Consider the following 24268-nt stretch of genomic DNA (forward strand, 5'->3'; position numbering starts at 1 on the left):
GGTTATTAATCATTGATCCCTTTCTCTGGTAAACTGTGAACTTCCTACCTGTTTCTGTATATCCACTTTCCTATGACTTGAACTCTTTCAAGAGGGAGATGTGAGTTAAAAGATGGGTCCAATTTTAACTGTATGAAATTGTGTCTTACCTCAAGGAGTAACAGCATCACACAGTAAAGAACTCAATGAAGCTTGCCTGTGTCAAGATCAAGGTAATTGACCATGTGTTTGCTTTGGTACATGCAATGCATGATGCATGGTCACTTAGGTATATTCTTCCTCACTGGTGTCTGTGGGACAACTTGCTTGTCATGTAGGTGTCCATATGTCCTCTACGTGGTGGGAAAGGCCATGGACACACCGAAGTAAAGTAGGTCCTTTATTGCTGCGGTAGGAAGAGAAGTACAAGGCGGCTTGCGAAGGGACAAGACGTTCCCGGGGCAAGCCGTGACACCACACTGAGGGGCAATGCGCGGGAACTAAGGTGCCAACTCGGCTTTATTGAATAACTGAATTCGCATCGCTACCTCTTACAAGTAACACATAAACTACTATCCTACATCTCCCTCCCCCCGACATGCTCATAGCACACAGTGCCTTGAGCATGTCTCCTGTCCTTGATGCGTGCTGAGCGACAGGGCAGAGCGGACTGGAGCAACTCTGCTCCAAGTGGGTTGGCCTCCGTGGGCGGCCGGTCCTCGGGCGGGGACATGGACGGGCAAAGGAAGCGGCGGTTCCTCCACCAGGTACGACCGCTGGGCATCTTGACAAGGTAGTCACAGAACTTGCAGATATCCATGACGGTGCCGACCTTATCCCAGCACTTCATCGTTGGGTCCTGGACACAGATTACGGCATTGAGCTCAAGCGGTGGGAGAGGCCAGGCGTGCGCGTTGTACCGGGCCGTATCATCTTGTAGGCAAACAGCAGCCCGACGATCACAGCTCTCTGCTCTGGCCTGCCACTGCTTTTGGAAAGCCTTGGCGTGAGCCGGGACACAAGAGCGAAGAGGATGACTGTAGAGGATCTGGGATGGGGAGCGATCGGTGTGGTTCAGGGTGTTGCGAAGCTTGAGGAGGTCCCTGTCGAACGCCTCACAATCCAGGTTTCCAGTAGGGGCCACCTTCTGGATGAGGTGCTTAACAGACTTCACAGCAGCCTCTGCGTGACCGTTCGATTGTGGGTAGTGGGGCATCGACATGTTGTGGCGGACTCCCCAGCGCTCCAGAAAAGCGGCGAACTCTTGGCTGGCAAATTGTGGGCCGCCGTCTGTGCGAAGGCAAACTAGCACTCCTAGGTCACGAAAGAGCTGCCTGAAGTGACGAATAGTTGCCGAAGAAGTAGTATCCACACCACAAGACACCACAACAGGCCAGCCGGACAGTCGGTCAGCGACCACGAGGAAGGACTTCCCCGCAGTAGAGAAGAAGTTAGCTGACACCGACTCGAAGTGCCTGGTCGGGGTGTCATCGCAGAGGTGGGGCTCTCGCTGCTGGCTTGGCTGCATCACTTGACATGGTGCGCAGGTGCGGACTGTGTTCACAATGTCTGCGTCAATGCCGGGCCAGTACACTGCCTGTCGAGCTCGGCGTTTCGTAGCCTCGGCTCCTCGGTGGCTGTCGTACAGGCGGGCCAAGGTGCAACAGCAAAGAGCGGTCGGAACAACAACTCTAGCCCCGTACAAGACAAGGTCCTCCTCGCAGTACAGATCCTCACGTAGTTTCAAATATGGGCGAAGAGTATTTGGAAGGGCGTAGCGGTCGCTTGGGAATCCCTGCCTAACGTGCTGAAGGAGCTCAACGTAGGCAGGATCTTCATAGGCCGCCTGCCGAAGTTCCTCCATTGCTGGGTCGCTGTCAGTAGCTGTGGTGGCCAGGGACGCGACTGCTCCCAAAGTGGCAATGCTCCTGATGGAGAAGCTGGTTTCGGCATCAAGGGCTTCATCATTGATGGTCGGGTTGGTCACTGGGAAGTGTGATAGGGCATCAGGGATGCACAGCTCTTTACCCGGGCGCCACGTTGCAGTGAAGGCAAAAGCTGCTATCTTCTTCAAGCGTAGCAAACGTGGGTTGTCGATGGCATCTAGTGTGTAGCTGTTGAGGATAGGGACAAGTGGGCAATGGTCTGTTACAAGGGTGAAGTGCTGCAGACCCGTGAGGTAGAACGTACATTTCTTCATAGTCCACACTACCGCCAGCAACTCAAACTTGATTGTGGCATAGCAGGTCTCCGTATCCGTCAAGAAGCGTGAGCCACACTGTACTAGACGGAAGTGTCCTCCGTGGTCTTGTAGGAGGGCATATCCCAGGCCGTATGAACACGAAGCGTTCGTTTGTAGGACAGCCGCGGGAGGTCAGGGTCAAATGATACGAGGACTGGTGGACTGGACAAGGCCTTCTTGACACATTCGAAAACCTGGTCGTGGTCAGGGGTCCACACGAACGCTCTCTTTGGGCTCATCAACGGGCGGAGTGGGGCAGCAGCGGCAGATATGTCCGGAGAAAAGTCAGCCAGTTGATTTGCAAGGCCCATGAATGACCGCAGGTCTGTGAGGTTGGCTGGCTTGACAAAGTCCGTGATGGCCCGGACTTTCCCAGGGTCTGCTGCAATGCCGTCGTGAGAGAGCTGGTAGCCGCAGAAGGAGACCGCTTCAGCGGCCAGAACAAACTTCTCAGCGTTTAAGGTAATGCCATGTGACCTGCATCGTGCCAGAACATTGTTGACCCAGTGGAGGTGTGAAAGGTATTCCTTGTCAAACAACAGATCGTCTACTACCTTCACACACTGCGTCAATCCCTGCAGAGCCAGGTCGTCCCGTCGACAGAAAGTGTCTCCAGTGGCGGCAAAACCCATGGGGCCGCAGAGGTAACGGAAGCGGCCGTAAGGAGTGATGAAAGTAGTAAGTTGTTGGTCTTTCTCGGCCAGAGGGATTTGCCAGTAACCACACAAAGTGTCGATTGTTGTGAAGTATTTGGCCTCCGGGTCAACACTCCTGATCGTTATGAATGGTGTAGGCGACGGGTGGGCCGGGCGGGACACCTGGCTGTTTAACTTCGACAAGTTAGTGGTGATACGTACGCCTCCCCTGACCTTCGGGACGACAACCATCGGGTGGCACCAAGGAGATTGGTCCTCATCAGCTGGGGCGATGATACCTTGTACCACCATGGAGTTTAACTCGGCCTTCACATGGTCTTGGTACGCCCGGGGCCAGGATGTGTGGACGGCGAAGGGCTTCGCATCTTCTCTGAGTTGAATCCGCATAGGCGGTCCCGTCATAGGCTGCAGCAGTGCCTTCTGTAGATCGTCCTTCACAAGAACATCTGCGTACTCTTGGAGGAAGTACTCCTTGGCCTCTGCAGGAGATGTGTTGGCATGCAGTGGGAGTGATGGCGATGGTGCTGGAGGTGGGGCAACTGTGGAGTCTGGTTGCCTATGGCACTGTACAGTGGCCACTGGCGTAGTATTTGTCGATTCCCGAATCCTGCCAATGGTACTAACGACGTCGGTTATCTGCCGTGGAAAGCCTAAATCCCTGCAGTGCTGCCAGGAGAGCAAGGGAGTGCTAAGGGCACCTTGTACATCAATCCACCCCGAGCATGACAACTTACCATAGTTGAGCTCCACCTGGAGGGAACCCAAGGCAGCAGGCATCTTGGACCCATCTGCATTGTAGTACTTAAGCAGGGGTGGCAGTTGTAGGTTACGCCTCGTGAGGCCCAGGTGCTGGAGATGCTGTGGGCCTATCACCATGGTGTCGGCACCTGTGTCAGGTATCACCTCCATGCTACTTGACCTCTCACCGTGTGTGACGACCACACGTATGGTAGGAGAAGGCGTGGGCTTGACCCGAGCGGTCGACTGGACTCTGCGTACGCTACTCGCTTGCTGCATGGGAGACCTGGGGACCCCTGACGGAGACTGTGTTCACACCACATGGATAGTGGCACGGCCATTTTTCTTCGACTTCTGAGGCTTGGGTTTCGTGGAATGTTGACTCTTGGGCCTGGAAGACTTGCAGAGTTTCTCGAAGTGTCCATATCGGCTGCATGCCTTGCATTGGACAGTCTTGGCTGGACATTTTTCTGTATGTCGTGCCGCAACTGTGGCACACTGCCTTCGTAGCAGGGCAGCTTTTGGGGCCATGCTATTGCTTGCCACAATTACTGCAGGAAGGGGGCGGTGAAGACACAGCTGAACGTGCGTCTGCCTTGGTTCTATGGTCCGTCTTCTTGTCTTTCCTGTACTGAGAGACAGCACGGACTCCAGGAGGAGCACGTAGGGCCGAGGCAGCCGTCCTGGTGGCCTCGTAGGAGCGGCACAATGTCACGACGTCCACGAGTGTGGCGGCAGCGTCGAGGGCGATGATCTTCTGCACTACTTCCTCGTCCTGCACACCAGTGAGGATGCCGTGCTTGAGCCAGGCTTCTTTACACTTTGTACTGTGAGCTTTGCAGACATCAATCTCTTCAGACAAACTCTTGAGCCTCACAAAGAAGTCTGCAAAAGACTCTCCTGTAGCCTGTTTGCAGGTGGTGAACACCCGCCGCCTCAGTGCCTCATTGCTGGATTCCTTGATGTGTTTCTGGAGAATATCGAGCACCTCGTCGATGGAAGAAGTGGAGTTTGGATGCACCTGTAGTGTGTGCTCCAGCCTCTGAGTCTCCAGTGAAAGGCACATCCGTAACTGGATCAGCTGTTTGGGGCGGGGCAGGCTTGCGATGTCCACCATAGTTGCGTAATCTTCCCATTTCCGCCTCCATTCTTTGAACTGTTGGTACGTAACATCCGAAGGAAGAGGAGGTGGGGGCTGTACAGCCGCTCTAGGAGTCGTTGGTGGAACAGGCGGGCCTGGCGGGGCAGAGGCGCTCCCAGCAGTACTCGAAGACTGTGGTGTAAGCAGCGCCAGTCTTGTTAGTAGAGCTTCGAAACGTGCTGCGTCTTCTCGCCGCTGTTCTTCCCTCTCGGCCCGTGCTGCGTCCTCCCTGTCTGCTATCCATCAGAAAAGTGCTTGCACGTCCATAGATGCTGAGGGCGAAGGAGGAGATGAAGACTGCCGCGAGGCTTCCTCAGACTGTGTGGGTGGTGGTGTTGCCTTCTTCCTGCCTTTTGGCATCACTCAGGGTGACTCTAGAAATTACTACATGACCAGCGCCTCAACGGCTCGAACCAGCACAAGTACAACAGAGTACACAAGAATGTACAGACTGTACCCTGAAGCTGAATGCAGTGTGTGGTGTGTATGCGTGCGTGTGTCTGCGTGTCGGTGGTGTACGTGGGGCAGTGCTGGGTGCTCTGTGTATGGCAACACCGGTGAAGTGGCGGCAGCGGCGGCGGCCCATGGAGCACTCGGGCTGCCGGGCAGTGTCTAACCAGACGCCACGCTGAGTGGGGTATGACACATGCGCTCCTACTTTGCTGGACGATGTTTGCTGTCTGCCTTGCTGTCTCTCTGCAAGCACACGCAAAACACTGAGGAACACTGCACTGCCACTAGCACCGCACAACACTGTCGAAACACTGCACTGACACTAACACTACACAACACTTGAAGGCTGAAGGGTGGGTGGTGGGGACACGTAAGCCGTCTGCCGGCAAATTTCTTTCATGCAGCTACTCTCACTGCGCCATGTGGGACAACTTGCTTGTCGTGTAGGTGTCCATATGTCCTCTACGTGGTGGGAAAGGCCATGGACACACTGAAGTAAAGTAGGTCCTTTATTGCTGCGGTAGGAAGAGAAGTACAGGGCGGCTTATGAAGGGACAAGACGTTCCCGGGGCAAGCCGTGACACCACACTGAGGGACGATGCGCGGGAACTGAGGTGCCAACTCGGCTTTATTGAATAACTGAATTCGCATCGCTACCTCTTACAAGTAACACATAAACTACTATCCTACAGTGTCATTCTGTGAATTATCAGTAAGTATGACCTGTTACATGTTGTTACCTTGAAAGAGAGAGTTGTTTTGTGGTGTAGTACCAATCATCACTTTGTTTACATTTACAAAGCTGTCTAGGGTTTAATTTTAGAGGCTGTTACCATAGACTTACCACCAACCACTCCCTCAATGCTGAACCTGGGCTCATTCCCTGCATGTTATTTTGGGAGAAAAGGTGCATCTTATGAGCCATCAAATATGGTATGTTTCTTAGAATTATTCTAACAGACTGCTCATTGTTTTGTCATCACTGGTAAATAATACTAGAAAACTACACAGAACATGCTGATGCATCAGAGTACAGAGATTAAGTTTTGTTTTCATTACAGATTGATATGGAAGATGAGCGGGAGGTAAGAAGGGAGGATGCAGCAGCATTAGCCAAGTTCTATAACATCAGCTACATTGAGACAAGCTCCATGCGAGGTGTCAATGTGGAGGAAGCCTTTCGCACCATCACACAGGAAGTATATGATAAGGTGACTCCTCAAACCTCTTTCATTTCCAACCACTTATGCTGCAATGATTCAGTTGATTGATTATATTTTAAACTACAATTGGTTAAAAGAAAACGTGTAACAAGTTTAATATTTGTGATTAAATATCAACTGAGCTGTTTTAAGATTCATGTGAGGCATTTGGTTTGAAAAGTTATATGAGAAAAGAAAAGACAGAATTTTTTTTTTTTTTTTATTGAAGAAAGGAAGCTGACCAAAGGCAACAAAGAAAAAAAGTCCACTTGATTGCCAGTTTTTAAAAGATTAATAGAGTTAGCCAAAAGTCTGGGACAAAGGTCTTGAAACCTCTCTCTTAAAAAGAAGTCAAGTCATTGGAAGATGGAAATACAGAAGCAGGCAGGGAGTTAGTTCCAGAATTTACCAGAAAAAGGTATGAATGATTGCGAGTACTGGTTAATTCTTGCATTAGAGAGTTAGACAGAATAGGAGTGAGAAGGAGAAGAAAGCCTTGTGCAGCATGGCTGCAGGAGGGGAAACATGCAGTTAGCAAGATCAGAAGAGCAGTTAGCATGAAAATGTCAATAAAAGCTAGCAAAGGATGTAACATTCCGGCGATGAGAAAGATATACAGTGGTGCCTCGTGATAACGGATCTCACAGTAAAAAATTTTGCTCAATAATGAACTGGTCAGACACTAACCAATTTTTGGGGAACTATTAAGGCAGTTTTTTATTTTTTATTTATTTATTTATTTTTTTTTCTCTCTCCATGATTACATAGTTTCCGAGTGACCATGCAGATGAATACACATATGATATGATAAGCCAAAAAAAGGCATGATAGATACCATTTTAACTCATTTTGTTCATCTACGATATTACAAAACTTGTAATAAGGTGGAGAGTAGCGACTGATTGTCTGTGAGAGTCACCAGATTGACACTCAATGGTGATTTCTGGTCCCGGGCTCGTTGGAGCCATGGCCTGCTGAAGTGAAATGCTAGTTATGCATATCTGTTTGAATGTTGTTGGACAAGCAAGGATAATGACACTGACACACACACACACCGCATATTGTAGTGGTTAGCACACTTGACTCACAATCAAGAGGCCCGCCCGGGTTCGAGTCCCAGAAAGTGGCGAGGCAAATGGGCAAGCCTCTTAATGTGTGGCCCCTATTCACCTAGCAGTAGAAATAGGTATGGGATGTAACTCGAGGGGTTGTGGCCTCGCTTTCCCAGTGTGTGTTGTGGTCTCAGTCCTCCCCGAAGATCGGTCTATGAGCTCTGAGCTTGCTCCATAATGGGGAAGACTGGCTGGGTGACCAGCAGGCGACGGAGGTGAATTACACACACACACACACACACACACACACACAGAGAGAGAGAGAGAGAGAGAGAGAGAGAGAGAGAACCGCAGCTGACAAAAGTGCAGACAACAGACTCTAAAACAAAACCTCTCAAATCAATTGATTTTTGTCTTCATTTACTTGTCTTTGGAGGTCTACAATTTCATTTCTCTCTTCTTTTGACCAATGGTAATTTAGTGTGAAGTGGACTAGGTTTTCTTTTTCTAGATGAATAATGAGCAAATAGTTTCATCAGTGTGGTGTTGTAAAGCCTTGTTCTGGTGTTGTAAAGCCATGTGAACAACAAAGCTGCCTGCTCTCTCTCTCTCTCTCTCTCTCTCTCTCTCTCTCTCTCTCTCCTCGAGAAGTACTTGTTCACATTGCAGATTACTGCCTTAGATAGGCTGTGAGGATGGCCATATGGTAAGTTTGCAGCAGGGTAATACTACTCCATAGCATGACTGCATAAGGTGCAAATCTGTGAGGTATTGGGCCCTACACTCGGCAGTGTCGGGCCCACTTTCCTGCTAAGATGCCATGTTTAGGATGGGGGGAACACCTTTCTGTAGAGAAAAAGCCTTAATTTTTACCTCAACGGTGATGTAGAACAAAAGTTAGATGGATTGCAGAAGTAATTTTGGAAACACCAATTTCATATAGAAAACAGAGGGAGAGAAAGAAAGAGACAGAGGTTAAGGAGGTTGATTGGCATTAGAAAAAGAAGGCAAGCCCATGACCTATGGAGAGGTGGCAATAGGGTGGAGGTATTACACTCTAATGATCCCTTGTCTTGCTCCCTTAGCTTGTCACCTCAGGAATGTCCTTCAGGCAGTCATTAAATGCTTGTTTCCCTTCCTATGGTCCCACCCTTGTCCTTATCCCTTTCCATTTTCTTTTTCTTAACCCAAACACCAAGGAAGGGAGACAGTATGGGGGATACAATTCCTCCCTCCCTGGTTCTTTCCTTCACCTCTTCATTCTTACCTTTCTTTCCCACACTCCTCCCTCCATTGTGTGTGTGTGTGTGTGTGTGTTTGTGTTTATTAGTTTTATTTTCCTAGTTGTATATTTACAGGGTTTGAGCAAGAATCATAGTGACCTGTCTCCATATCTACATTTATCCAACTTTTCCTTTAATTTGTGTACACTTTCTGCTGTTACAATCTCTTCACTCAGTCCAATTCAGATGTCTATCATCCTATGTGGAAAATTGAACTTCCTGAGACACTGGCTTTTTGTGATTCTCCTGGAATATTCCCTTGTTCGTCAATCTCCATCCTCTGTCAATGATTCCAGGTCTTGTCTATCTATTTTTTCCATACAGTTTATGAAATTATACGTCATCATTAGATTTCTTCTTTCCCTTCTATCCTTCAAAGTTGGTAGTTCCATTTCCTTCAGTCTTTCTTCATAGGGAAGATATTTTATTTATGGGACCATCTTTGTCAGGGTCGTGTGGATTTTTTCTAGTTTCTTGATGTCTTTCTGCCTGTATGGTGACCATACCCCTGCTGCATATTTCACTCTAGATCTTATCATAGTGGTTATGATCTTTTTCATCATATTTTTATCCATGTAATTGAATGCCAACCTGATGTTAGCTAGTGTCTTGTATGTTGAAGCAAATGGTCCATTTATATGTCTTTCTGGAGTCAGGGTGTCTTGTATAGTCACTCCCAGGTCTTTCTCTTCACTCCTTTTCATTATAATCTCTTCTCCCATTTTATAATCCCACATAGATCTTCTATTACTTTTACCTATTTCCATTACATATCATTTCCTGGTATTTAATTCTAATTAGACTACCATTTTTGGCTCCATTCCCAGATTTTGTCAATATTTTTCTGCACTTCCATTCAGTCACTGATGTTCCTTATTACTCTCTCAAAACTAACTTAGGAAACAGGATCACTTATCTTGCCCCCTCTCCCCTTGCAATACATCACCAGGTCTGTTGGGCTTTGTAGTCTTTCGTATGTCAGAGCTGTTGTTCTCACATCCTCTCTCTACAATGCTGTGCTCGTGTGTGTGTGTGTGTGTGTTTGTGTGTGTATGGGTATGGGGGTCCTAGTTGTATTATACAGGGTTCGAGCAGGGCTCATAGTATCCTGTCTCCATGTCTCCATTTATCCAATTTTTCTTTAAAGTTATGCACACAATGTGCTGTAACAACTTCATCACTCAATGCATTCCACTTTTCCACTGTTCTATGTGGAAAACAGTATTTTCCAATGTCCTCACACTGCCTCATCCTAATCTTCTTTACATGTTATTTTGTCCTTCTAGCTTCTTCTGTCACCAGCATCAGGTCTTCCTTGTCTGTTTTTTCAATGCCATTTACTATTTTATACATTGTTATTAGGTTTCCTCATTCTCTTCTATCTTGTAAGGTTGGCACTCCCATTTCCTTCAGCCTTTCTTCATATGTTCCATTGTAATCTTCTTTTATCTTTTTTAGGACTAGGTAACCACACCACTACTGCACATTCCAACTTAGGATGTATCATGCTCATAATGATTTTTTCATCATATCCATGAATGAAAATGCCATTCTAATATTAGTCAACATTTTATATGTTGATCCAAAGATCTTACTTATGTGTTTTTGGGTGTTCAGATTTTCGTGTATAATCACTCCAAGATCTTTTTCTTAGTCTTCATTATTTGTTCTTCTCCCATCAGATCGTTCCATACTGGTCTTTTCTTAGTCTTTTCCAATTCCATTATGTGACATTTCTTGGCATTGACCTCTAATTTCCACTTCTAACTCCATTCATAGATTTTGTTTATATCCTTCTGCAGCAGCAAACGGTCTTCTCGGGTTTTGATTACACTTAGCAATTTTGCACCATCACCAAACAAATTAATATAACTGTTTACCCCATTCTGTGTGTCATTTACATATACCTGGAACATAATGGGGACTAACACTGACCCTTGTGGCACTCCACTTGTTACTTTACCCCAAGATGAGTGTGTCTCTCTAATCGCAGTTGTCCTTCACATAATCCCTTATCCAATCTAATTAAAGTTCTTCTCAGTCCTCCTATGCTCTCTAACTTCCAAAGTAGTCTGCCATGAGGGACTTTATCAGAAGCTTTTTTATGTCCAGGTATACTGTGTCCACCCATCCATCTCTGCTATCCACTCCTATTACTTTTGAGTAAAAACTTAATAAATTTGACACACATGACTGTCTTGTCCTGAACCCAAATTGTCTGTTTGATATGTTGTTGTTCTTTCAGATATTTCACCCATTTGTCTTTGATAACAATTTCACACATCTTTCCCACAACACTTGTAAGTGACACTGGTCCATAATTTAAAAGCTCAGTTGACTTTCCTCCTTAGAATATTGGGATTATGTTGGCTCTCTTCCATTCTAATGGTACTCTCCAGTAGTTGCTCTTTATATTCTGTTAGTGCCCAGCCTGATACACCATCTGGCCCCATTGCTTTTCTGACATCCCAATTATCTAGTAATCTTCCAATATCTTCTTTGTGCACCATGATTTCCTGCAATCCTCGGCAATGCAATGTCCTATTTGGTTCTGGAAATTCCTCTTCAGTGAACACAGTTTTTAAAGTCTCATTCATTATTTCACTATTTTTTTTTTGTTTGGTATGTCTTCCCTCTACTTTAATTATTTTTTCTATTGTTTCCTTATTCTTCATCTTACCATATATAAATATGTAGAACCCTTGGGTTCATCTTTACTTTTTTGCACCACATCTTTCTCAAAGTTTCTTTCCTCCTCTCCCCTTACTCTAATATATTAATTTCTCTGCTTTTTGAGTTTCTTCTTCTTTCTTGAGTAGAAACTTAATAAATTTGACACACATGAGCTTCCTGTCCTGAACCTGAATTGTCTTTTGCTTTTTTAGCTTCTATACATCTGGCATTGTACCAAGTGTGTATACATTTTACTCTATAGATAGGTACATATTTTGTGTGTGTGTGTGTGTGCTTGTGTGTGTAATTCACTATGGTTACCTGCTGGTCACCCAGCCAGCCTTCCCCATTACAAAGCGAGCTCAGAGCTCATAGTCAGATCTTCAGGTACGACTGAGCCCACAACACACTCCACACACTGGAAAAGTGAGGCTACAACCCCTTGAGTTACATCTTGTACCTATTTGCTGCTAGGTGAACAGGGGCTACACATTAAGAGGCTTGCCAATTTGCCTCGCTGCACCCGGGACTCGAACCTGGGCCTTATTGGTTGTGAGCCCAGCATGGTAAGCACTACACTATGTGGTGTGTGTGTGTTTGTGTGTGTATTTACCTAGTTGTATTGTACAGGGTTCAAGTGGGGCTCATAGTATCCTGTCTCCATGTCTCCATTTATCCGATTTTTCTTTTAAGCTATGTACATTATGTGCTGTAACAACATCACTCAATGCATTCCACTTTTCCACAATTTTATGTGGAAAACTGTATTTTCTAATATCCTTCACATACTGTCTCTCCCTAATCTTCTTTGCATGTCCTCTTGTCTTTCTTCTATCATCAGCACCAGGTCTTGCTTGTCTATTTTTTCAATACCATTAACTATTTTATATAATGTTATTCGGTCTCCACTTTCTTTTCTATCTTGTAAGATTGGAAGTCCCATTTCCTTCAGCCTTTCTTCATTCATATGTTAGGTCCTTTAGTTTTGGCACCATCTTTGTAGCTATCCTTTGGATGTTCTAATCTTCTTGTATCCTTTTTCAAGCTCAGTAACAACACCACTGCTGCATATTCCAACTGTGGACATATCATACTCGTAATAATTTTTCATCATATCCTTGTCCAAGTACTGAAATGCCACCCTAATATTAGTCAGCATTTTATATGTTGATCCAAATATCTTCCTTATGTGTTTTTTGGGCTCAGAGTTTCTTGTATAACCACTCCCAAATCTTTTTCCTCTTTAGTCTTCATTATTTGTTCCTCTCCCATCAAATAGTTCCATACTGATCTTTTACTTTTCCCTAATTCCATTACATGGCATTTCTTGGCATTGAATTCTAACTTCCACTTCTTACTCCACTCATAAATTTTGTCTATATCTTCTTGCAGCAGCAAACAAAGTAATATAACTGGTTACCCCATTCTATATGTTATTTACATATACCTGGAACATAATGGTGGCTAACACTTATCCTTGTGGCATTCCACTTGTTACTTTACTCCAGGATGAGTATGTACCTCTGATTACAGTTCTCATCTCTGTCCAAAGTAATTCCTTATCCAATCTAACATTATTTATCTCAGTCCTCCTATGTTCTCTAACTTCCAAGTTATCAAAAGCCTTTTTTATGTCTAAGTACACAGTGTCTACCCATCTATCTCTGCTCTCCAGTCCTTCTACTAATCTTGAGTAGAAACTTAGTAAATTTGACACACATGAGCTTCCTGTCCTGAACCTGAATTGTCTGTCCAATATAACTTTTTTTTCTTCCAGATATTTAAGCCATTTTTCTTTGATAACAATTTCACACATCTTCCCCACAACACTTGTAAGTGACACCAGTCTGTAGTTTAATGGTTCAGTTAACTTTCCTACTTTCAATATTGGGATTATGTTGGCTCTCTTCCATTCCAGTGGTACTCTCCCTTCCTTAAATGAGCTTGTAATCATTTCCCAGATTGGTTCTAACAATTGATCTTTACATTCCTTTAGTGCCTGACGCACCATCTGGCCCCATCGCTTTTCTGACATCCAAATTTTCTAGTAATCTTCAAATATCTTGTTTGTGCACTATAATTTCCTGCAAGCTTTGACAATGCTATGTCCTGTTTGGTTCTGTAAACTCTTCTTCAGTGAACACAGTTTTGAAACTAATTCATTATTTCATTTGCTGTTTGGTATGTCTTCCCTCCTTTAACTATTTTTCCTATTGTTTCCTTATTCTTCATCTTACCATTTATATACTTGTAGAAAAGCTGGAGTTCATCTTCGCTTTTCTGCAGTACATCTTTCTCAGTTTCTTCCTTTCTCTATCCTTACTCTAATATATTCATTAGAATAGAAAATGTTAGAAACTTTCAAACTCCAACTCCCCTTGTGACATTTGGCATCTGGCCAAAAACATCTCCAATTACTCTACTTCATCTTTTATTTCATCCTAAAGGCACCACTGCTATGTCATCTGTCTCTAAAGCTGAACTCTTCTCTCAAACCTTTGCTAACAACTCCACCTTGAATTATTCTGGGTTTGTTCCTCCCTCTCCTCCTCCCTCTTGACCATTTCATGTCTTCAATCAAAATTCTTCATAATGATGTTTTCTATATCGTCGCTGGCCTAAACCCTCGGAAGGTTTATGGACCTGATGGGGCCCCTCCCATTGTTCTCAAAAACTGTGTTTCCATGTTTGCACCTTGCCTGGCCAAACTCTTTCAACTTTGTGTATCAAATTCTACCTTTCCTTCTTGCTGGTAGTTTGCCTACATTCAGCCTGTTCCTAAAAAGGGTGATCGTTCTAATCCCTCAAACTAACATCTCATAGCTTTAATCTCTTCCTTCTCTAAAGTTTTTAATCTATCCTCAATAGGAAGATTTTTAAACATCTGTTTTGGCTTTCCTTACTGAGTCTTGGTCATCCTCTTTTAGAGATTTCGGTGAAACTTTTGCTGTCGCATTAGACATATCAAAAGCTTTTGAAAGAGTCTGGCATAAAGGTTTGATTTCAAAGCTGCCCTCCTATGGTTTCTATCCTTCTCTCCATAACTTTATCTCAAGTTTCCTTTCCGACCGTTCTTTTACTGCTGTGGTAGATGTTCACTGTTCTTTTCCTAAATCTATTAATAGTAGTGTTCCTCAGGGTTGTCCTGTCATCCACTCTTTCTATTATTCATTAATGATCTTAACCATGTTTCTTGCCCAATCCACAACTATGCTGATGACCCCACCACACCTTTCCATGTCCCTTCAGAGACAACCAACCCTACACAAAGTCAACAGATCACGCAGGGACGCCACAGAATGACCAACTTCTGATCTTTCTAAGATTTTCAATTGGGCAGAGAAAATATAATAGTTTTCAATGCCTTAAAACTCAATTCTTCCATCTATCAACTTGACACAACCTTCCAGACAACTATCCCCTCTTCTTCAGTAACATTCAACTGTCTCTGTCTTCCACACTGAATATTCTCGGTCTGTCCCTTTACTCATTATCTTAACTGCAAACTTCACATCTTATCTCTTGCTAAGACAGCTTCTATGAAGTTAGGCATTCTGAGGTGTCTCTTGCAGTTTTCCTCACCCCTCCACTTGCTAACTCTGTACAAGGTTTTTTTTTCTTAATGCACATAACATACACATGAATATATTTACAGTTGGAGCTGAGTTCATGAGCTAAGAGCGTACACTGCCAAGTGACGCTCATTTTAAAGCTGCTCCCGGGGACAGCATTGTGAGCGAGAAAGTCATAACACTGACACTGTCAGCTACGCACCTCCCTCGTCACTAATCAGCACTGTCATGTCAGACACATGCACATCCCATGTCACTGTCAGTGAGTACTCTTCACATGTTTGCAGGGGTCTAAACTCACACAGTTTAATTAGATAGGCTGGAATCAAAAGCTTTTCATTTCATCAGCTTCCCTCCTGATTGTCTTCAGCCTCTTTCTCACTGCCATAATGTTGTTGCATCTCTTTCTGTCTTTTATCACAATTATCATGCTATCTTTTCTACTGATCTTGCTAACTGCAAGCGTCCCCTCCTCCTGCAGTCTTGCTGCACAAGACTTTTTTTCTTCATCCCATCCCTATTCTGTCCAACTCTCTAATGCAAGAGTTAACCAGTACTCTCAATCATTCATACTTTTCTCTGGTAAACTCTGGAACTCCTTACCTTCTTTCTGTCTTCCTATGACTTGACTTCTTTTAAGAGGGAGGTATGAAGACATTTGCTCCTAATTTTGGCTAACTCTTTACTTATCTTATAGAGAAACACCACTGAAGTGGGGCTTTTTTTTTTTTTTTTTTTTTTTTTTTTTTTTTTGCCCTTGGCTGGCCTTCTCTCCTGCATAAAAAAAAAAAGAAAAAAAGATTCGGATATGTCACGAGCACTGATGACGCAAAATACACATCACCATGTTGAAAGGGTTAAGAAAAGAATACTGGTTAACTCTCATTAGAGAGAGGTGGACAGAATATGGGTTAGAGAAAGAAAGTTTTGTGCAATAAGGTTTCAGAAAGAAGGGAGGCATGGAGTTAGCAAAATCAAACCATTTGGCATAAAAAAAAGTGTTAGAAGATAGTATGAGATGCAACATTAAGGTCTTGAGAAGCTAAAGACAGTTGGTCAGAGGAGAGGAGTTGATGAAATGAAAAGCTTTTGATTCTACTCTGCCCAAAAGAACAGTATGAGTGGAATCTCCCCCCCCACCCATACATGTGAAACATGCTCCGTACATGGACAAATAAGGTCCCTGTACAGAGTTAGCAACTAGAGGGATAAGAAAAACTGATGGATGATATAATCAGAACACCTAATTTCATTGCAGCTGCTTTAGGTAGTTAACAACTGGAGGAATAAGAAAAACTGGTAGAGATAACTCAGAAGGCCTAACTTCACTGAAACTGTGTTAGGTAGAGAAGAGATGTGAAGTTTCTAGTTTATATTTTATAAGTAAAGAACACACCAAAGATTATCAGTGTAAAAGAAGGGGACAGTTGAATGTCATTGAAGAAGAGCAGATAGTTGTTTAGAAGGTTGTATGGAGTTGATAGATGGAGGAATTGAGTTTTTGAACCATTGAATAATACTAAGTTCTAAATTCTGGAGAGATCAGAAATCAGGTAGGTGTTCTGTGGCTTCTCTGTTTGAGATCTATTTACTTATTGAAGGTTAGGTCATGTATGAAAGATGTGGAAAAGTGCAAGGTGGTATATAACCAGTGTAGGAATGGTTAGGTGAAAGAAATTTGGGTTAAATTATTGATGTATAATGGAAGAGTGGGTGACATGACAGAACCGAGGAATATCACTGTCACTAGATTTAGAGAACAGTGACCATCTACCACATCAGCAATAGAACTGTTGGAGAGAAAACATGAAAATCAAATTTAGTTGCAGAGAGAAGGATAGAAGCCATTGGAGGGTAATTTGGACTCTCCAAAGTTTTACATGTCCCTTAGGACAACAGCAAAAGTTTCACCAAAATCTTTAAAAGAGGATGACCAAGACTTAATCTTAAAATCATGAATATTCCTTGCGTTGACCACTTCCACGTCTAAACTATTCCATGCTTCCACCCTTCTATGAGGAAGCTATATTTTTCACATCTCTCCTATAAGTGGCCATTTTAGTTTTTCCCATGCCCTCTCGACATTCTTCCATTCCACATACACAGATCTTCCCTATCCATTTTTCCATGCCAATCATCACTCTGTATATTGCTATCAGGTCTCCCCTTTCTCTTCTGTTTTCCAGGGTTGGAAGTTGCATTCTTTTCAGTCTGTCTTCATAAGTCAAATCTCTTAAGTCAGGCACCATTTTCGTTGCAGCCCTCTGTACTTTCTCTAGTTTCCTTATGTGTTTCTTTAAGTTCGGAGCCCACTGTATTGTTGCATATTCAAGCCTCGGTCTTATCATTGCAGTAATTATTTTCTTCATCATTTCTTCATCTAGATATACGAACGCCACTCTTATGTTCCTCAATAAGTTCAATACTTCTCCAATTATTTTGTTTATATGTCTCTCTGGCGATAGGTCATTGGTAATTGTCACCCCAAGGTCTTTTTCTTCATGACTGGTTTTATGTCTTCATTTCCTATCTTGTACATACTCCTGATTCTTCTTTCACTCTTGCCAAACTCTATTTTCTTGCATTTTGTCGTGTTGAACTCCATTTGCCATGTACAGCTCCATTTCCATATTCTGTCCAAGTCTTCCTGGAGTAGTTCGCAATCTTTGTCACATCTCACTTTTCTTAACAATTTTGCATCGTCTGCAAATAGGCTCACATAACTGGACACCCCATCCACCATGTCATTTATGTAGACTGCGAACATTACTGGTGCCAACACTGATCCCTGTGGAACTCCACTCTCCACCAATCCCCATTCTGATGGTCTGTCCTTAATTATTGTTCTCATTTCTCTTCCTACCAAAAGTCTTCCATCCATTTTAGTAAACTGCCATGCACTCCTCCTACCATTTCAAGTTTCCAGATCAGTCTCTGGTGTGGTACCTTATCAAAGGCCTTTTTTAAATCCAGATATATTCCATCAGCCCAACCATCTCTTTCCTGTATTACATCTATCACCCTCGAATAGTAACATATCAGGTTTGTCGTGCATGAACGCCCTTTCCTAAAACCAAATTGACACTCACAAAGTATGTCATTTTCTCCAAGAAGTCTGTCCATCTAGTCTTCACCACCCTCTCACACATCTTAGCTACCACACTTGTAAGTGACACTGGTCTATAGTTCAATGGGTCTCTCTTGTTACCTGATTTATAGATTGGGACAATGTTAGCTCTTTTCCAGTCTTGGGGCACTACACCTTCCCTTAATGAGGCATCAATTACTTCACAAACTTTTTCTGCCAATTGCTCCTGCATTCTCTTAAAATCCATCCTGATACCCCATCAGGTCCCACAGCTTTTCTCACTTCTAAACTCCCCATCATGTTCTTGATCTCCTCCACCGTTACTTGAAACTCCTTCATAATCCCTTTCTGTTCCATTACCAGTGGTTTGTCAAAAGCAGTCTCCTTTGTGAATACCTTCCGAAAGCATCCATTCATAGCCTCTGCCATTTCCTGGGATCTTCACTGTATACTCCATTTACTTCTAAACTTTCAATACTTTCTCTATTTTTGATGTTGTTGTTCACATGTCTGTAAAAAAGCCTTGGTTGGTCTTTACATTTATCAATTATATCCTTTTCTTGTTTCTTTCTTTCTTCTCTTCTAATCAACACATATTCATTTCTTGCTCTTTTGTAACTTTCCCACTGCTTAATCCGTCTTTTCCTTCTCCACCTCTTCCATGCATCCTCTTTTCTTGTTCTAGCCTTTTCACATCTATCGTTAAACCAGTCCTGCTTTCCAACTTCTCTATGTTGTCTTATTGGTACAAATTTTTCTCACCTTCTTTGTATATTTTTATAAATTCCTTCCACTTTTCATTTGCTCCTTAGCACTCTTGAATTTCATCCAATTTGTCTCTTGAAAGAATTTCTTTAGGTTTCCAAAATCTGTCTTGGCATAATTCCATCTTCCCACTTTATATTCTTCATTTCTTCTAGATTTCTCTTCGTCTATCACCTTGAACTCCAAAACTGCATGATCACTCTTTGCTAAAGGGCACTCCACCCTCATCTCCTCAATGACCATTGGCTCTGTACTAAAGACCAAGTCCAGTCTTGACGATGCTCCCTCTCCTCCAAACCTAGTATCTTCTTTGACCCACTGAGTTAACACATTTTCCATTGCCAGTGTCAATAGTGTATTTCCCCATGTTGTCTCTGATCCTTCCATTGACCAGTCCTCCCAACACACCTCTTTACAATTAAAATCTCCCATCATTATAGTTCGTTCACAGCCACCCAACATTTCTTCCAGACATGTTCCTGTATCACTTATCATTTCTTCATATTCCTGTACTGACCATGCATTTGTCTTAGGTGGTACGTACACCACTATGTAGTGCCTCTTTTTCCTTCATTAGTTTCTGCTCTGATCTTTAGCACTTCTGCCTTTCCCATACCTTTTTCACTTGATCCACCTTTATATCTTTTTTAACCAGCAACATCACTCCTCCTCCCATCTTACCTACTCTATTTCTTTTCCAAACGTTATATTTCCCTTCTCCAACCTTCATCAGGTCTTCTCCCTCTCTCAGTTTTGTTTCAGTAAGACCCACAATATCTGGGTTCTTGTCCCTCAAGTAATCGTTGAGTTCTAAAATCCCGATATCACTCCATTTATGTTGGAATACATTACATTTCGCTCATATGTAAGTTTCTTTAGTCCTTTCTTGCTGTACTTTTCTGGGTTATGAACCACTTCCTCAGTCTCATATCCAAGATTCTCCAGAAAAACTCTTTCTTCTCCTCTTCTGTCCTCTCTTCATTTTTTTTCAAAGCCTCCTTTCTCAACTCATTTAACATTTCTCTTTCCTTTTCACCGAGATCTCTTCTCAACCAAATCTTCCTTGTTGTTTCCTGCTGGGCTAGCCTCCATGACTTCTCCACCAATTCATCTACATCCTTTTGTGACTTAAGTTTGATTCTTATTGGCCTCATACCTTCTCTTGTGAACTTTCCAATTCTATGGAAGTCCTCTATTTCTTGTACTAGGTCTTTTCCTCCTCTTGCACCACATTAATGATATTATTTATCACCTTTTTATGTTTTCTCTCTCTCCATTTTACTCGGTGTCTTATCCTCCTCCACACCAAATATCACCACACATCTCTTTTTGTCTACAGTTTCCCTCACCAATGTCTCATTTGACTTAATAACCTTCACCACTTTCTCAGCTATCTTCTCTTCTATGATCTGTTGATCTATAATTTCAGCAAGGCCCAAAGTTTTCTCCCTGACTCTTTGATTTCCTTTTCCAGACTTGCAACTTTGTAATTTACCTCCTTTCTTTCCACTTCCTGACTTTTTTCCATTCAGCCTGCTTCTCCATCACTTTTCCTAGAGATTCTCCACATTTTCGCAATTCACTTTAATTAGCTTAACTTCCTCTTTCAGTGCTGCATTTTCCTTCTTCATATCGGCACAGTCTCTCTTTACATTGTCATAACTCGTTTCCAGGCCCTCATACTTTTCAAACAGTTTTCAATTTTACCTTCTAACTCCAGAATTTTCTTCACATAAGTGCTCTTCTCCATTATTCCTTGAAACCCTGTGAAGTCTGATTCCTCTTTCGAGTTCACGGCCGCCATGTTGCGCAGACGTAAACAAACCAGCTGATGGCTCAAACGCAGGCTACAGTTTATATTTACCTTCACTGGACATTATTTTGCTAATCAACAGTTAACATGACTATATGGAGACGGGACAAACATTACCAGCTCCTTTCCCACCTTGGTTACTCTTAGGTAACTGTAGAATTATAGATGATTGCTCTGGAGCTCAGCGACCACCTCCGCCATCGACGATGTCCCGTGTGTGTGTGTGTGTGTGTGTGTGTGTGTGTGTGTGTGTGTGTGTGTGTGTGTGTGTGTGTGTGTGTGTGGTGAGTGAGTGTGTGTGTGTGTGTGTGTGTGTGTGTGTGTGTGTGTGTGTGTGTGTGTTTGTCCAGTGTCTCCACACCCCACCCAGCCCCAAATGGTGCCAGGAGCTATTTTCTGTTGCCTGGAGTGAAGGTTGGAAAAAAAAAAAAAAAAAAAAAAAAAAAAGATATGCAAGAAATTGAAGCAATAGACAGTACTTTGAGGGATTAGAACAATCATCGTTTTTAGGATCAGGATGAACATGGGCAAATTTCCAGCAAGAAGGAAAAGTAAGATGTTGATAGACAGAGTTGAAAGAGTTTGATGTGGTATGGTGCAGGCATGGAGGGAGGCACTTTGAGAGAGACTCCATCAGGTCCATAAGTCTTCCAAAAGTTTAGGCTGACAAGGACATAGAAAACATCATTCACCTCACCTCGGTTGCCTGCTGGTCACCCAGCTAGTCTTCCCCATTACAGAGCGAGCTCAGAGCTCATAGACCAATCTTCGGGTAGGACTGAGACCACAACACACTCCACACACCGGGAAAACGAGGCCACAATCCCTCAAGTTACATCCCGTACCTATTTACTGCTAGGTGAACAGGGGCCACACATTAAGAGGCTTGCCCATTTGCCTCGCCGCCTCTGGGACTCAAACCCGGACCCTCTCGATTGTGAGTCGAGCGTGCTAACCACTACACTACACGGTGCAAAGTACAGTGGGTGCAAATGAAGTGTGACCTGCCCACAATACAAAACACTTAGAAAGCAGGCCAAGAAACAATGGTGCACGTGGCCTACAGTGGCTGGATTCTTGATAAAGTGATATCTGGCAACCACACTGAGAAGCACTGCTGACATTAATGAGCTCACCTGGCCTAAGTGTTGCTCCAGCTCTGATACTGCAGAGATTTATGCTTCATGTATATTTAGCTTTTTAGCTTTCCCTTATCCCATAATACACGGACAACCAGCATGGGTCCAAAACCATTTATGGACTTGAAATAGGCTCACATTTTAGCTTTGAGAGAAGAAAATGTTACAATAAAGGAGATATCTTTGCATAATGGTCGTGGTATGACAGCTGTGGAGAAGCTTTTAACTGCTGCCCGAGATCTGCCAAATCAAATACCAGATCACAAATCACAACCTGGAGCTAAAAGGAAGACTTCCCCAAGCACTGAGACTCCTAGTTATTGCTCTGAAGGAAAACCTAAACCTGACTGCCTGATAACTAAAAGAAATGTACTGTGAAGAGCTGAAAAACATGTCAGAAAGAACAATACAGCACCACCTGCAGAGGGACCGTCACCTGTCCTGCTGCACCACTGTGTGTAAACCTCTTCTCAGACAAAATTAAAAAGAAAATACTTAGGGCCGTGCCAAGAGTCACGAAGGCCAAGGTACGGACCTTCCCTTCGACCAGCAAGGCAAAGCCTTCGCCCTTACCTTCAATCTGTACCAAGAGTCGCCGTGGAAGGTAGGGCCGCGAGAGGTCTGCCGCTAGCTTGAGTTGGTAACAGTTGTTTCGGTATTATGACTGTATATAACTGTAATCCAGATTTGAGCTCCACGAATGACAACAAAACCACAGTGCGCGCTACAAGAATGGAGGGAAGAAGCTGTGACCGGGCCTCGCCACTCACGCATGAGCAGAGAATAATGATTCTCAATCTTGTGAAAGAGAATAAAGACTTGCAAGACCGCTCAACAAACCCAGCTAGCCTTCACAAGAAAAATTAGCTTGGGAGGCGATCACCAAGTCATTTAATGCCATTAACATTTTTTTAATATTAAGATATTTATAGCTAAATAAAAATTCAAGATTTTAGCATCAGCTGGTGCTCAGAGAGAAACTGACAATGTGAAAAAGAGGCAGGCTCAGGTAGTGAGTAACAAGCCCACATGTGATCAGAGTTATTGAATATCTGTGTCCTCAAGCATTCCTTATTGAAACCTGGCTTGCCACACACTTAAATAATTTTTCTTCTTTTCAAGTTTTGTATATGTATGTTCTGAACGTTTATTGTTGTTGCTCAATTTCAGTATATATTTATAACAGGTTTATTCAACAACTTTACAGACTGCTGTGTTTTCATAATTTCCAGAATTCTTAACTTTCATTTTTTTTTCTGTATCCTTCCATTATCCCTAAAGTGGTAATTTATCATTTGTTTGGAAATCACTATCTTACAAAATCCATATCAAGAAGCAGTGGTAGTTCATTACAAGAGTTGAGAAATTTGTATTCTTTGGGATCTGCTAGACCACAATTTGTATGCATATCATTAAAAATTCCATAGTTAACACATTAGTATAGTCAATCATGAATTACATTAATCATGGCCTGAAATGGTTTGGATACAGGACTATACATCTTGAGAACTACAATACTGTCAGTATACCTATACTTAAATCCTTGCACATCACACCCAACTCAGTGAAAAGTTATCTGTTGACTTAGCTTTAACATTATTGCACTCAATGTTTGTCACTCACTGTCTTTGTTGAGAGAGAGAGAGAGAGAGAGAGAGAGAGAGAGAGAGAGAGAGAGAGAGAGAGAGAGAGAGAGTGAGTTTGATAAGAAGTCCTGGGTTAGTGTGAAGTGGTGTGCTTGTGAAATTCTCTGTTTATATCCCTACATACATCTTTGTGGTTTTGTTTTAAATCTGCTTATACAGGCTAGTATCTACCTTGTGACTGGCTTTTCTTTGGATACTTTGACAGCCTTCTATCTGTTGGCAGTTCACCTGTCACTTCCTATTCTCCATTAACCCATGCACATATTTGGTCTTTAATAGGCTTGGATGATGAGCTCACTAAAGAAAATATTTATTACCATGAAATAAACAGTGTAACTTTCCTGACAAACGAAAACAAGCTTCATAAAACAGCTAGGTGGCGAGCTTTTTGGATCCACTGCGTTCTTCCACCTCGCGATTTTAAGGCGATCCTTCACTATTATAAAAATAATAGTAACACGTGGAAACATAACTATCGGTTTTCCGAGATTGAAAATATTTCTTGATGTTGATTTTATTAGTTCATACTATTCGTTGGTCACTCCAGCTTACGAAAATTATAAAATATTTCTTCAAAGGTCATGTGCAAGACACGTGGGCACCCATGCCTTCCCTTCGACCTTCCCATTGCTCTTCATTCCACATTACCTTCCCTTCTACCCTCGACCTTAAACCTTCGTGACTCTTGGTACGGGCCTTAAATTTGCAAAGGAACACAAAGATTGGAGTATTGAAAAGTGGATGGAGCTGATGTCTGATGAAAGTGCTTTTAATATCCTTTTAACACAATGTTAAGTGCAACATCCTTTTGGCATCAGTTGGTATG

The 24268-nt window shown here is 43.1% G+C and overlaps 1 protein-coding gene across 2 annotated transcripts in view; it reads left to right on the forward strand.

The window, feature by feature from the left end:
- The window catches only part of LOC123514821 (ras-related protein Rab-39B-like), a 48734-nt gene that overhangs the window by 19089 nt on the left and 5377 nt on the right, over positions 1 to 24268 (forward strand). The window contains exons 4-5 of one of the 2 annotated variants that reach the window (XM_045273041.1): positions 6271 to 6420; positions 15075 to 15217. In XM_045273041.1, coding sequence (XP_045128976.1) covers positions 6271 to 6420; positions 15075 to 15092 — 168 coding nt within the window. In that variant the 3' untranslated portion in view covers positions 15093 to 15217. Of the gene's footprint in view, positions 1 to 6270; positions 6421 to 15074; positions 15218 to 24268 lie in introns of those variants that run through there. The other variant, XM_045273040.1, reaches the window with a different exon arrangement.

The sequence above is a fragment of the Portunus trituberculatus genome, chromosome 38, assembly GCF_017591435.1.
Source record: "Portunus trituberculatus isolate SZX2019 chromosome 38, ASM1759143v1, whole genome shotgun sequence".
NCBI lineage: Eukaryota > Metazoa > Arthropoda > Malacostraca > Decapoda > Portunidae > Portunus > Portunus trituberculatus.